General features: G+C 45.0%; 1 protein-coding gene across 1 annotated transcript in view; it reads left to right on the top strand.

The window, feature by feature from the left end:
* Positions 1-15,742, top strand: part of EDEM1 (ER degradation enhancing alpha-mannosidase like protein 1) — a 29,561-nt gene that overhangs the window by 7,288 nt on the left and 6,531 nt on the right. Inside the window, exons 2-10 of the mRNA XM_040492104.1 lie at positions 56-128; positions 3,070-3,173; positions 4,412-4,583; positions 5,794-5,977; positions 8,550-8,724; positions 10,319-10,439; positions 10,936-11,106; positions 12,955-13,028; positions 13,876-13,972. Coding sequence (XP_040348038.1) covers positions 56-128; positions 3,070-3,173; positions 4,412-4,583; positions 5,794-5,977; positions 8,550-8,724; positions 10,319-10,439; positions 10,936-11,106; positions 12,955-13,028; positions 13,876-13,972 — 1,171 coding nt within the window. The remainder of the gene's footprint in view (positions 1-55; positions 129-3,069; positions 3,174-4,411; positions 4,584-5,793; positions 5,978-8,549; positions 8,725-10,318; positions 10,440-10,935; positions 11,107-12,954; positions 13,029-13,875; positions 13,973-15,742) is intronic.

Raw genomic sequence — 15,742 nt, 5'->3', positions numbered from 1 at the left:
TTTCTCTTTTAAAATAAAGTACCTTTGTTTAATTTTAATTTTGTTTCTTTTTCAGTTCAAATCTGAACATCAATGATGTCCTAGGGAATTATTCATTGACTCTTGTTGATGCATTGGATACGCTTGCAGTAAGTGTGTAGGCTTGTTATTATTTTTGTAATTAATTAAGGCATTTTGGAGTTGCATACCCCTAGTTTCCACCATCGAGGGAATTCCAGGAAACCTGATATTCAAAATGTATTCATAGCTTTGATAGCCATTGTTTATTTTAATGACCTTAATGCTGAGAGCAAGAAAAGCATTCAGGGTTAAAGGGACGGAAATGTGATTCCCCTAAAAAAATGGAGAAGAAAGTATGATTATTTTGAGGGAACATGTTTTTCTCCCAGTTTCCCACTGTTTTATTCCATAAAGGAGCAATGGAGCATTCCATTAAAGTTGACAGTTACTGTAGTTAAGATTTCAGAAGTAAAAGATAAGCTCAGGGTGGGTAGGGCCCCTGAGATAGCATTCAGCTACTTGGTCCCCTTGTGTGTGTCCTGGTCCCTGGTCCCAGCCCCTGCGTGAGACCCCTAGAAATGCTCCTCTCCTATGTGGGACTCTGTAGTTTGTAGACACTCCCTACTCCACATTTGGGCTGCCAACTTGGGTGCCGCCTTCACCCTCCCATCCCCTGTTTCCTTCGCGGAGTCTGGGGAACTGGAGCTTTTTGAGTAGATCTGTAGAAACACACTGAAAGCAGGATGGCACTGTGGCATGGTACTTAACCTTTGGGCTGTGTCGTGTGCCTGGTCTGCTTCTTGGTTCTTTGCTTCCAAGAGGCTGTCTTCCAGAACAGTATGTTAAAACCTCCTTGATCAAGGTGATTTCACAACCTCTTTGCTCCTCGTCATTGTCCTGCACGGCTTTACCATTAGAGAATTCTTACCATAGTCGAGCCCAAATACTGCATTTAACAACGTACTCTTGTCTGTTTGGACGTCCCTGAGAAGAATTTCAAGCCGTCAGGGGTTAGAAGTGGGTCATGCTAGCTAAGTTTGCGTTACAGCTGCCCAGTGTCTTGCTGGCAGAAGAATCACCAGAACATGGGAAGAGCTTGAGTGATTGCTCTGCATCCTCACAGGCCCGGGGTCTGCGGGGACTGTGGGCTTTCATTCTGCCAGGCTGTGATTGCATAGCACTTTTGGTTTTCCAGTCTCTCTGGGGTTCTTGCTGCTGCACTTCAGTCATCCGTCATCCATGATCACAACGTGCCCAGACAAGTATGCTCAGCCTAATTGGAATTAACTTGCCGCATATACCAGAGGCTGACTCAGACCATAGGCGTTGGTTAAAACAGAGTCCCAAAACTCAGATATGTTATGAAAGGCATAACATCTCTTCTCCCTGACCCCCCTTTTTTGGCCTGTTGTGTCTTTTTATCCTCCTGCTCTGCTCATTAAGTACAGAGACCTCATCTCTATTACTCAATTGTCCTCTCCACACCTCATGTGTCTGATACATAGTAGGAGTGCAAATATGTGTTCAAAGAATGAATTCCTACAAAGCCAGCATTTCCCAACACCATTTTCAAGGGTGTTTTCCCTGAAGAAAGAGTTGCTTTCTCAAACAAACTTGAGAAATTCTTCATGCCTGTCCTACTATTGGAGAACCACAACATACACCAGCCTTTCAGAGGCTCTAAGAAATTCTTCAGTAAAGAAACTGTTTTAACTCTTTCTTTCCAACCCATATTTTCTTAAGCCCGAGTGAATGATTTCATAGCCTGCTTACTCTGTTCTGTAGCTGCCTAAAAGGGTAAATTAGAGTATGTAATTGAAAGTCACTGGCTTTCTTCACCATGCTCCACTTGATCTGAGATTGTATCAGCCTCTGCAGGTGCTAACAGATATTGTTGCTGGCGAACATCTGTAAGGAAACAAAGCCACTTCTGTGGTTTTCATTGTAGAATATCCGGTGTTGAGTGTGCTAGCACTTTAGGCTTATTTTTCAGGTGTTACTTCAGTTGAGGGTTTCTTGATCTCTTGCTAACATTTTAAATAGGCTCTAACAGATGTGCTGTGGAAACATTCAGATGATAGCAATCCCCTGACCACTGACTGCAACTTGTGGCATTATTGCATAATCTTTTAAAAAGAAAGAACTAAAAGTCAGGAAAGAAACGCCTGTACTCGATCTGCCTGTTTACAGTGAAATAACAACGAAGAAGGGACAAAAAGATGAGCTGGACCAATAAATACTGGGAAGTACGGGACACTTGGGAGAAGTAGTATCTGGATGAAATTTTTTGTTTTCCCTTTGTGTGTGTGTGTCCTGATGATGTCCTTGTAGTACCAGGATTGTCCTGAATTTTTGAACAGGATGAAACCATTTTGGTTTAGTTAATCTGTAACATTTTATGTCCAATTTGCACTTCCTATAGGAGAGAGCAGCTTAGCATGAGATCATATTCATGCACCCAAAATAGAAATCGTAATTTTAGATCACTCTTTAAGAAGGACATGGAGCTGATTATTTGTTTGTTTGTGTGTTTTGGATGCCACTGGTTTTATGCTGTGCTCCAAAAGATAATGCTTCATGTTCTCAAAGCGTTTAGACATCTGGACAGCAGGCAACAAGTCCATTTTCCCCAATGTTTTGGTCTCCCGGGAGCCAAGCCCCAAGCTGCCTATTTATCTGAGGAGCACCGGGAGAGTTATATTTTTGTTTCTTCAGTTTTGGAATTTATTTTTACTCATGTTAAGAGTTTTAGGAACTCTGGCGCCTTGCTTGCTAAATCGGATCAGACCGAAGTTGGAGGGAGAGTGGAGTGGGAAAGTGAGGGCTACTCCTGGTTCATGAGGAATTACTTCACAGTTTTACCATTCGGAGATCGGATTCTTGAGTTGCCATCTGTCGTGGAATATGTTCTAGGAGACAGCTGTGCTTCCTCTGCCTTTTGTGTTTCCGCTCCTCCCGTGGGTGGCGAAACCCCGTGCAGACTTTTAGGCGAAGTGGTCCAGCTCCTGCCCTCTCGGAGCCTCGTTCCATTACAAGCTATGGTAATGGTTTGTGTTCCTCTTTTTAAAGATCATGGGAAATTCATCCGAGTTCCAGAAAGCAGTCAAGTTGGTGATCAACACAGTTTCATTTGACAAAGATTCCACCGTGCAAGTCTTCGAGGCCACAATAAGGTAAAATAGTATATAAGATGGATTGAAGACTTCTTTTGTAAGTGTGGAAGGAGAGAAATTCCTGCGAGGATTTCCCTGTGAGATCCAGGTAGAGAGTCGTTGGAGACCTTATGAGCCCTGTGTCCATCTTGCCTCTTCCTTTTGGGCTTTATCAACAGTGGGACCCTTGACATTTCAAAGTAACTACGTTTGGGGCTGAAGAGAAAGACTCACCTAAGCTTTAATGAGGGTGGGAGTTAGGTGTGCTTTTAATGTAGGTTTTCACTGTTGCACTTCATGTCTGTTTTCGTTTCCTTCCTTCGCAGTGTCCTAGGAAAACCCCTACATATTTCTGACGGAAATGAAAGTTTCCCATTTTACCTACCACCCACAGAGGACCGCTGCTTACCATTCGAGTGTATTTCCCCCTTTTCCCTCTTAATGCAACTCCCTCTTCTCTCTCCCTCCCCCGCTCCGTGTTCCACACTCCGATTTGTTTCTTGTCTCTTTTAGGTTGATATGTTGTGACTATTTTACTATTTCATTTAAACTTTTGGAAAATTATATTACTGCGCACCATTCTAGATGTATCATTTATTTCAAGTTAAAGTTATAAAGCCGTTTGTGCCGAAACACGTCACGATGTACTTGAGATCATCGGAGTGGTACATGAATTCCTGGCTCTTAGGGACGTAGATCTCAGCTGGTGGCCGTCTGCCTCTGAGCAGGTCATTTTCTCCTCCTCACCTTCTTCTCTTCCTCACCTCACATCCTCACCAGAAGTTGGGTGATTTCTGAGCTGTTTGGCAGCCCAAACAGGGAAAGTGACTTAGTATTTGTTGTTTTGCCCTTTCCTGTTTCTTAGATGGTTAATTGTGTTCCCCATGTGAGAGAAATCAAGAGTAATTTATTCATATTGAAAGGTAATGTTTATTCTGAGGACAGCTAGTGTACTCTCTTCTGATGAGATGGCTGAGACTGCCAGCCATTAGTTTTTACTTTATGTGAGATCATTCTTGGAAGCCCCAGATGAACGGTTCTCTTTCTTCCAGGCAGTAGTGTGGTTAACTAAGAATCGGTTATTTATTATTAGGTCTGAAAAGAACTTCAAGAAACCATTAAATTCTGTTTCTCTGATTCTCGGCCGCTCTGAATTCACGAGGGATTTGAGGCTGCTTCTGTCCCTTGGAACTGGATTGTGTGCATTGACGAGCAACATGATTTTATTATTTTTGTGTTCTTGTCATCTTGTCTTCTAGGGTCCTAGGAAGCCTCCTTTCTGCCCACAGAATAATAACTGACTCCAAGCAGCCCTTTGGTGACATGACAATTAAGGATTATGATAATGAATTGTTGCACATGGCTCATGACCTGGCTGTGCGGCTCCTCCCTGCTTTTGAAAACACCAAGACAGGAATCCCCTATCCTCGGGTAGGTAGACTAGTTTGATGTTTCAGCATCTTCTGAATTGAAACTCTTTTAAAAAAAAAAATTATATTTATTTATTTTTGAGAGAGAGGGAGAGACAGAGCATGAGCAGGGGAGGGGCCAAGGGAGAGGAAGACACAGAATCTGAAACAGGCTTCTGGCTCCGAGCTGTCAGCACAGAGGCCGATGCGGCGCTCGAACTCATAGACCGCGAGATCATGACCTGAGCTGAAGTCGGACACTCAGCCGACTGAGCCACCCAGGCGCCCCTAAAACTCTCTTTTGATTATTTTATTTGGAGAAAGGAGGGAGGTGATGTGGAAGAGGAAAGCTGTGTCCTAGAGAGAATTTGGCCCTAAATGCGATGTAAATGTTTTCTAGTTTGTTCAGCATTTACTGAGCACCTACCGTGTGCCACGCACACAGTGACATACCTGATCTTTCTCTTAAAGAACTTAATGTTCCTGTGCTCAGTGTTCTTAAATTCTTCTGCATGTGAGGTTTATATCCCCTGCTACAGAATAGCATGGGGAATTTGTCTTTCTTTCTGACTTGAGTACATGTCCCCAAAGACTCTGATGTGTATATTGTAAGGATCCTGGTGAATGTTCTTTGGAGTGCTTCACATGGATCTTTCAAATAAAAGCCTGCACAGCCCAACAAGTTAGCTGCTGATTTACATGCAAGATCTGGAATGAGATTATACGCTTGTGGCACCCGATTTGCTGAGCCCAGAACTCCCTTGGGAATTGAGTCAGCCTTTGACGTAACCAGCAGAGAATTGCCAGACCACAGAGCCTCAGGGATGAGACAGGCTGTCACATTCTCCCTGTGTCTCCTTTCTCTCCTAGTCTGCAATTTGTTTATGTTTGCTGAGCAGGGGTGAGTTCCTAGTAGGTCATTTAAACTTTGTAAGGGGTTCCACAGCAGAGCTTTGTTTCTAATGCCAAAGCCTGGTGCCCTGTAACCATGAAGAGAACCCACTGGAAAGAGACGGGTTAGTGAATAGCATTGTGATGATGCCCCTAAGACTTACTAAAACAAGGTGGTGGTGTTCTTATGGTCTTGTAGGTGTGACCTGGAAAGTGGTGAGCTGAGTCACACTGCAACAAGTTTGGGTCATTGGTGGAGTCTGGTGGCTGGGACCTGGCCTTTTGGCCCTGGAGGGTTCCTCAAGTTTTGCCACAAATCCTTTGTCTCTTCCTGTCCCCAGGTGAACCTGAAGACTGGTGTTCCTCCCGACAGCAATAATGAGACCTGCACAGCAGGAGCTGGTTCCCTCCTGGTGGAATTTGGGATTCTGAGCCGACTCCTGGGGGATTCTACATTTGAGTGGGTGGCCAGACGTGCTGTGAAAGCCCTTTGGAACCTGCGGAGCAATGATACAGGATTATTAGGTGTGGTGGCACCTTCTCAGGCCATTGGGACTGTGTACCTACGACCCCCTTTCCTTCCCTCTTCTCTGGGGCTCTCTCCCCTCTCCACTCCTTCTGTCTTGCACCGCGAATCTGACAAATGACTCCTCAGAAAGACCGGCCCTCTGTGTCTGCTGTATCGGTTTCTCTGTGGGACTTTCTGCTTAGAGGGAGGCTGTAACATTCAATTGGAAAGAATCATGCTTTTGCTGTTTGAGGGTTCCCTTCTGATTTGAATCCTTTGGCAATTCCACTTGAAGATAATTGTTAATGGAAATGCTGTAAGAACTGCCTCTAAGGCAGATTATATTGTTTCAATCTAAATAGAGGGATTTAGAGTTACTGGTAGAGTGGCTTTCTCCTTTAAAAAAAATCTAGGCACATGGTAGGAGGTTGAAAGGCCAGATTAAACTTATATTAGGTGTTTTGGGTTTTTTTTTTCCTCCTTTGGGAATGTTTGGTCAAGATGTTATTTGAAAAATTATGGGGCCGCCTGGCTGGCTTAGTTTGTTGAGCATCTGACCCTTGATTTTGGCTCAGGTCATGATCTTACAGGCTGGGGAGTTTGAGTTCCACTTTGGGTTCCTTGCTGACAGTGTGGAGCCTGCTCGGGGTTCGTTCTCTCTTTCTCTCTCTCTCCTTCTCCTTCCCCCCTCGCTTCCCCCACTCATGCTCGCATTTGTGCATGCACACACTCTCAAAATAAGTAAATAAACTTAAAAAAAAATTATTATAGGGGTGCCTGGCTGACTTAGTAGAGTGTGTGACTCGATCTCAAGGTTGTAGGTTTGAGCCCCACGTTTGGTGTAGAGATTATTTAACAATAAAATCTTTAAAAAAATTATTATGGAACGTTTCAAACATGCAGTCATAGGGAGAAAGTGTAATGAATTATAATTACCTATGGACTCCTCATTCATTCTCAGTAAGTAATAGTTCTTGCTAATTCAGTATTTTATTTTAAACTGTCTTATACTGAGAAAATTTTTTTGTGTCATTGAGAAGTAACTTGATTGCTTCTCCTAGAGCCATGCAATGTCATTCCAAGAGCACTACTTTTTATTTTTATTTATTCCCCCAACCTTTTTTAAATTTCAATTTTAGTTAGTTAACATGCAGTGCAATATTGCTTTTAGGAGTAGAATTCAGTGACTCATCACTTACATAGAACACCCTGTGCTCATCATAAGTGCCCTCCTTAGTGTCCATCGCCCAATTAGCCCAACCCTTACCTACTTCCGTGCAGCAATCCTCAGTTGGTTCTCTGTATTTAAGAGTCTCTTGTGGTTTGTCTCCCTCTCTTCTCTCCTTGCCCTTGCCATATGTTCATCTGTTTTGTTTCTTGAATTCCACTATGAGTGAAATCATATGGTATTTGTCTTTCTCTGACTGACTTATTTCACTTAGCATAATACAGTCTCCCTCTCTCTCTCCGTATATATGTATATGTGTATGTGTGTGTATATATATATATACACACGCACATACCACATCTTCTTTATCCATTTATCAGTCAGTGGACATTTGGGCTCTCTCCATAATTTGTCTATTGCTGATAGTGCTCCTATAAACATCGGGGTGCATGTATCCCTTTGAAGGAGCATTTTTGTATCCTTTGGGTAAATACCTAATAAGAGCACTCCTTTTTAAAAATGATTTTTTAAAAGTAATCTGTATGCCTAGCTTGGGGATTGAACTCATGACCCCGAGGTCAAGAGTTGCACGCTTCACTGACTGAGCCAGCGAGGTGCCCTAAAAGTGATTTTTGATTATTCCTTAAGTTCTGAAATGTATTTACGAATTTGTTGTATTTAACAACAATGGTAGAAATAAAGTTGCCCAAATTGTCACCCCACCACCAGATGATTGGCCGGTGTCAGCACAAATTGTCACCTTTTAAATTTCCCATAGGTCCTTTCAGCCTGGCATTTGTAAGGTTTATATACCTTCAACTTAAAATATAAATAAACATTTTATTCTGCCTCACATTTGGCAGTTCAGGTGTTTTCAAATTGTTGCCTTGTGTTTATAGCTACTGTCTTTAAAATCTACATCTAGTTCATTAACTCTTCCTGTGTTGGACACTGGGATTCTTTCTGTTTTTTCTTTTTTCCCCCCATTTTATAGTTAATGTAAATCATACAATTCATAATTCTTGAAAACAACATAATACTTTTATTTAGAAACATTTTTTTTTTTCATTAAGGATAAATTCCCAGGAATGGCAGTACTGAGTCAAAGGCTTTGAACACTCATTTGGTATTTGAAATGCACTGTTAATCTGGAAAGGCAAAATGACAAACTTATTTTTCTTTTGCCTTCAATGTTTTCCCCATTTTTGTGCCAGTGTTTAAACACTGTATTTTCAGAAAGATCTCCCGGCTGCCTGTGCTGCTGCTTGGACCAATAAAACTGTGAGGGCCACACGTTCATTCCTTCCCTTTTCTGCCAAGGATGAGGGTGTTGAAGCACATGGGGCTGGAGGAGAAGGGCACCCTGGAGAGGGAGCTGCCCCAGGATAATTGGGCCCTGTGGGCTTCGTTTGTTTTTGCAGGCAACGTGGTGAACATTCAGACGGGCCACTGGGTCGGAAAGCAGAGCGGCTTGGGTGCTGGACTGGACTCCTTCTATGAATACCTCTTGAAGTCTTACATTCTCTTTGGAGAAAAAGAAGACCTAGAAATGTTTAATGCTGCATATCGGAGTATTCAGAACTACTTAAGAAGAGGGTGTGTGTCCCTGACATCTGTTCTCTTGCTCTGTGAAACAAATAGAATGCATTCAGAAACTCCCCTACTTTTCTCAGCATGAATTTACGGGGTCTTTTGGTCTCTGCCTCAGTCGTGCACTTCCTGGCTGTTGGTCAGACATTCGAGGGCGAAGACCTGTGTTGGCTTTCTACTGTGCCATAATAATTACCCCGGAACTTAGTGGCTTAGAACAATAAACATTAGCCCACACAGTTTCTGAGGGTCTGGGAGCCAAGAGTCACGGGGTGGATCTGGGGTCTCACAAGATTGTCATCTGGCTATTGGCAGGGACTGTAGCCGTGTCAAGGCTCGGTCGGGGCTGGAGGACCCACTTCTGGGCTCACTCTGGTGGTTGGCAGGCTTCCATTCCTCACTGGCTGTTGGCTCACAGCTCCTTGCCACATGGACCTCTTTGTAGACAGGTCTATGGCAGCTGGCTTCCCCCAGAGTGAGTGGTCTGAGAGAGAAAGACCTAAAGTGTGCTTTCATGACCTAATTTTGGAATGACAAACCAACACTTCCATCCAGCTCTGTAGGTCCTACAGACCAACTCTCATACAGTGTGGGAGGGAACCTTTGTGACTGCCAGGGGTTGGGGATCTTTGGGGCCATCGTGGAAACTGGCTGCCACAGGGAGTGACATTATGCCTGTGTTTCACTGTGGCTCTAATTGCAGATAGAGCTGTAATACAGGACAATTACTGAGTTATTTTGGTTCTTTTACTTTCCAAAGAATTGTTAGGATTGGTCTTTATCCCTAACGAGAGAAAGGACAATTATGAACCCCCCTTCCCCCACCCCTGTTTGTTTCAAACACCATTATTTGCTACTATCCAGTTGTACAATCAGGAGGGCGGAAGAGAAGTGCTGTTTGAAGCTTCTACCCCGGGCTTCTACCCCGATGTCACCTCACTCCCTTAGGTCTTTCTTTGTATGCTTTTGTATATTAAGTGTCCAGTGCAAGTGATAGCTACTTGGTTTGTGCATGCTAGGATTTTCTTAGATCCATAAGAAAGCTGTTGTAGGAATGCATAAGCTGTTGTAGGAATGCATTACGTGAGTGCTGTGTTTTAGTAAGAGGCCACTTTGCCAGGGTTCAGTCCTTTTTGCTTTTTGAAGTCCCAAAGTAAATTGAGAAATAATCCGTGAGTATCTTGCTCTGATGTGATCTTCCAGGCCGCTGGTGTAGGACCTCATTAGAGAAGAGACTGTGTGTGTGTGTAGAAGTAACTAGGCCTCCCCACTCAGGTCAAATCCAACAAAGACCCATGCCGTATGCCACATTACGTGGTGGTATTCTTAAGCCTGAATATCAAGTGCTTTCTGCAATATAGAGTGAAATCCCCAGTAAGTTACACTGGCTGACTTTGGAACTTCTTTCCTATGGCACCTGTTACTTTCTGCTAGATCCTGGTATGGACAGGTAGAGGCAGTTGATTCCCAAAGGTTTAAAGAATGAGGTAGGGGAACATGTTAACGTTGATTCCATTTGAGGTAAAGGCTGCTGGAGTAGGGCTGGAGCTCTGTCAGCAATCTCTCTTTTCACCTTTGACCGCTCTGCTTGGGTCACCAGTCGGGAAGCCTGTAACGAAGGAGAAGGAGACCCCCCGCTCTACGTCAATGTGAACATGTTCAGTGGGCAGCTGATGAACACTTGGATCGACTCGCTACAGGCTTTCTTCCCCGGCTTGCAGGTGTGTTGCGAGGAAAAAGCAATCATTTTTTCTTTCTTTCTTTTATTCTTTTCTTTTTATTCTGTTCTATTTATGATACCAGAGCATTCTCTGGCTCCTCCGGATTTGGGAGCTTATTAGCACAATATGTCTTGATTATTCTGTTTGTGAGATTAGTCCCCAGAATGTTGAACAGAGCCACAGGAAGCAAGCACAAACCATGGTAAAAAAGTAACCGTATGTGATTTTTGGATCATCTGTCTCTTAATTGTTTATTCTTTGTTCATTGGTACAGTTAACCTGCTGTCCTGTGCAGTTCACATCAGTTTGGTGTTGATGGTCACATAGGGAGGGCATCCTTTTCTCTGGGCTGCTACTTTCGGGTTGGTTTAGTCTCCACCTGTGTTTGTAGGACAGATGAGAACTGGTGGGCAGAGGGAGAGCCCAGGGCCTCTGTGTTCTGCCTTGCCACGCTGAGAAAAGTGTCTTAGCCTAGTGACCTGTGTCTGCTCCTCAGGTTCTGATAGGAGATGTGGAAGATGCCATCTGCCTCCATGCCTTTTACTACGCCATATGGAAACGCTACGGGGCCCTCCCTGAGAGGTATAACTGGCAGCTACAGGCCCCTGACGTGCTCTTCTACCCGCTGAGACCGGAGTTAGTGGAATCTACATATCTACTGTACCAGGTACTAGGCTTTGTTGACCAGTAGTTTGTGTTTAAATGCTAGCAGGACTCGTAGCAGTTGGGTTTTAGCACACATTTACTTATTGGTGGAGAATTGTGCTCTTCATAGTGACTCTGATACAGCTACTGCCTGACCGTGGGCTTGTCAGTGTTCCACGTGGTCATGGTCCCACAGGACAAGAAGGCATCTGCGGCCACACGCGTCGTTGAGTCTAACCTTCTGCAAAGCTGAGCATGCCCGTACCATAGGACTTTTCTCTCACGCCCTCAAACATTAGAGAGGATTTAGTACTTGGTGTTTACCGGATCTGTTTGGCCAGATAACTCTTTTTTGGGCTACAGTTCTGTACTCATGCACGGTGGAACCCTGGTCTGTGTAATAATTATTCAGACAAAAGGAATTCTTATTCTTGGTAAAGGGAATCCTCTGGGATTCATCTGAATGCCTATTTTTGTTTAACGCTTAAAAAAAAGTATAGCATTCATTTTTCCATGCAATTCAGTGCCAGAGGGAATGTCACTTTAACTGTGAGGTCTGCCCTGCAGGCTGAGGCAGGTATTTGTCTGTCTGTGCACACGGAGCATCTGCACGTGTTCACAGGTCCTGCAGCTTTCTACAGAGATGGCCTTCAGTGCACTTCAGTAGACCTGTAATAGACGCCCACGGTGGGCAAGCCCTCACAAGAAGATACTTAGTTTCATGACTTCTGAGAGTAGGATTAAGACTTTGGTTTAGATTTATTAAAATAATAATAATAATAATAATAACGCTAAAGCCTTGCCCTTTGCTTCTAGATGAAAAAAGGGAGAAATGCTATGAACCTGGTCATAGTCCTTGAGTGTAAAGAGAGCCCTCGTGAGTTTTAGATGACCTCTCAGACAAGGAAGAGATAGCCTCTGAGCTGGCTTCTCTGAGCTGGGTGGGCGGTCAGGCTGCACGTGCTGTGAAGAAGTCATGCCTCGAACCGCTCGAGTCCTCCTCCTAAGCTGCCTGAGTCCTCCCCCTAAGCTTAGGTCTGTTGCCTCTGGGTTTACACCTCTTGATTTCTGTCCTTGCGTCTTTCCTGTTTTCAGCTTCTTCCTCGCATTGCCTGTTCTATCAGAATCCACAGAAATGTCTGGCTTCGTGTCCCTGCCTTCTGAGCCATCTCCCTGTCCTCCCCTTACGCGCAGCCTGCTACCTTCCTAGCGGTTTGCATTTGCTGCTGCAGGTTGGCACTGGGCACGACTTAAAGGTGATCCCTAACTTTTAAACCGTCTGTGGGGTACAGGTCTCATCTTCTCAGAGAATTGTTTTCCTAAAGAAACCATTTGCAAGCATGTGACAGCAGAGTAAGGAGCCCCAGGGACTAGGTTCTCAGGGCAGCTGGAGAGCAAAGTGTGGGGGCCTCCTGTGTGAAAGCCTTCTTGTTCCTGTTAGCTTTTCCCGGGAAGGCCCTAAGTGGATTGGGGGCAAGATCCTGCTTCCCTGGGCCTGCATCTTAAGTTGCTAGAGAGTTCCGAGGCAAGATAGAATTAGATTGGTTCTCCCAAGTGGTACTGTCCGTGAGGCATTATTTCTGATCACGGCAGGGATCAGGGGCGCCCAAGCAGGGTATTGGTCTGCCCTCAGACAGATTGTCTTAGCCCTGGTTAAGGTGAAACACATTGTAGATGCACTTTGACGTGAGCAATGGAACACCTTAGTCCTGTTACATTTGCGACCCTTCCAGATAAAGTGAGCTGGGCGCTGCACCTGCTTTCGGCCAGTGACTCACCTGCTCGGGAGATTCCTGCAGTCGCTGTGATGTTTGTTGATAGCATGTTTTCCAGGCCCTTGCTGGATCACATTCTCTCGTGTTCTCTCTAGGCAACCAAGAATCCCTTCTACCTCCATGTAGGAATGGATATCCTGCAGAGTCTGGAAAAGTACACAAAAGTCAAGTTAGTTTTCTAAGTTCCTTCCTTTTTTCTGGCCCTTTTGATTTATTTTCAGTCGTTTTGGGGAAATATTTCACGTTGCACTTTAATTTATAAAACAGGTCAGTACTGTTCTGTAGGGAAATTGCCTATTGTTTGTGTGGCAGGACTGGTCCATTATAATGGGAATTACTTTTTATTACCTTTTTTTTCCCCCGTAAGGTTCCAGCAGACTATGTATGTTCTTTTTAGTAATTTATTTTCCCTAGTTATACAAATACATGTGCTAAAAAGTTTAGGGAGTACAGAAAACATGGAGGTAGAATATTATCACTGTATTCTCCACGTGCAGATAACCACAGTCCACATTTAAGTGTATATACTTTTTTATATATTTATATGCATAATGTGTTTATGTGTGTGTATATAAAAAATCTCTATATTTCAAATGTTTTGTGACCTGCCTTTTCACCTAGCAGTATAAGTATTTTCTTACAAAATAGTATTTTAGACTGTCCAATGATAAGTCAGTTCTACAGGTACTGGGACAAAAAAAATTTCATTCAGTCCTAAATTTGCTGCCTGTCATTTTCTTGGTGTCACATTAAGCACTTGGCATGTCCGATCCACCACCCCCACTCTCTCTTCCCCCTACACTTAACCTGATGATTTAGCAGCCAAGCCACATTTTAATGAATTTGCAAATAATTTCTGGGCTAAAAAAAGGATACCTCTTCAACCTAACCTAATTTGCTTTTCGTATGGCATTTGATAATTTGGTTGATTACTCCAAATTACTATTTTTGCTTTTCAAATCAATAAGCAAGTAGGAAGGAGCAGAGGCAGGACTAACTGGAAAATTGTTTTGTAGGTGTGGGTATGCTACATTGCATCACGTCATAGATAAATCCAAAGAGGACCGGATGGAGAGCTTCTTTCTCAGCGAGACCTGTAAATACTTGTACTTGGTATGTGTGTTACAGGGTTATAACCAAGAAATGTTTTTTTTTTTTTTTTTAATGTTTATTTATTTATTTTGAAAGAGAGAGAGAGCAGGGGAGGGGCAGAGAGAGCAGGAGAGAGAGAATCCCAAACAAGCCCCGTGCTGCCAGTGCAGAGCCCGAAATCAAGAGTCTGGGGCTTAACCCCAGGTGCCCCAAGCCAGGAAATGTCGATCACTGCTTGGAGCAAGCATTCATTCAGAGTTCTCTCCAAGCACATACTCCCTGGGCACTGCTCCGGGCTGCACATGTGCTGGCCTGGGGACACAGTACTGTGCACACAAGAGCATATTGCCATCCTCCACCCTGGTTTCCAATGCTGTGGTGCTTGGGACAGGTTCCCACGAGGACGAGAGCAGTGTCTGTAGCTCTTACGTCTCTCGATGTGTGTGAGTTTGGCTGAGACCCCCAGCCCGGCTGGCTCTCTGTCCACACACACATACTCTCGTGTGTGCGGAGAGCGACAGAATCACGGGCCCTGGAAGAAACCTTGAAGGGGTCATCTTGTCAGCGTTCATTCTTCCCCTCACGGGAGCTGCTGTCTTTGTGGAGAGGCAGGTGTGACTTGCCTGGATTTTCAGGGTGACTGCATGGCGGAGCAGAGGCTTCAGGCCCGGTCCTGACTCCTTCTTCAGTGCTCTTCCCCCTTCCCTGCTCTCCTCCTGCTCACACGCATGGTGGTGGTGTGTGTGGGTACCTACCTACTGTCCTGCCTTGCCTGCCACTCTACTCACTGTGGCTGCATACCAAAGGCTGCTTCCTCAGGGCACAGAGTGTCAGGGTCCCCGGTGGGGAAACAGTGAGGGGGCCGACATTCAAAGGTAATCGAGCAGTGGTGATAGGCTGTGTTATTGAGGCCGCTGGTTCCCAGGCCCCGGGGCCAGCTGGATCAGAATCACCCTGGGGCCCTTGTTAAAATTACAGCCCTGTTGAATCAGAATCTTTACATTTTGGATTCAGAAGTGGGCTCAAGAATCTGTAATTTTGACAAGTGGCTTGTGATTCTGCACAAAGCCAGGGTTTGGACCTTCCAGTCTAATCCTGTGTGACTTCACAGAAGACTGCAGAGGGGGCGTGTCCACTAGCAGGCCACATGGCCCGTGGCATGATGGCTGTCCTGCTGTCAGACCCCCGTGGGGGCCTAGGTCTCCCTGTCAGAGCACGCCTTGGACTTGGAGCCAGGCCAGCCGCTGCAGGCTGATGGGAGCCCTGCACGCATCCCTGTCCAGCAGGCATTGGTGCGTGGGGTGTGCACTAGAGTGAGTGAGGGAGATCCCCTAGGCCATTCTAGAGGAAAGAGCTCAGGGTCTGGGGCCAGAAAACCTAGGCCTACCACACTCTTCCTTAGCTGTGGAAACAGACCAGCCATGCTGAGTCTTTCCTTATCTGTAGAATACTTCAGGTGACTGTAAGGTTTCTTACATCACAGAGATTCCTGTTCTGAGAGTTGGCTCATTTAGCATTTAGTGGACACCTGCCTTCTCCACCCACCGACCTGTCCCCTCTTCGGTTAGGTGTTCTTTCTGGACACTCCTGCTGCACGCCTCCTGTTGAAGGAGGGCACTGCCCTGTGTGCCTCTGTCCTCAGGGTCTGGCCCGTGCCAGACGCAATGGGATGGTGGTACAGGGTCAGGCTCTGTGCCACACCCTGGGATAGGGTGAAGGCGTGTGCGTCCTTCCTTCCAGCATTTTCCGGTTAGGGCCTAGGTGTGTGTGAGGTGGGTGGTGGTTCTAGAA

This window comes from Herpailurus yagouaroundi, unplaced genomic scaffold, assembly GCF_014898765.1.
Source record: "Herpailurus yagouaroundi ecotype Mexico unplaced genomic scaffold, PumYag 183, whole genome shotgun sequence".
Classification (NCBI taxonomy): Eukaryota; Metazoa; Chordata; class Mammalia; order Carnivora; family Felidae; genus Herpailurus; species Herpailurus yagouaroundi.
This window is presented reverse-complemented; position numbering and strand designations above follow the sequence as displayed.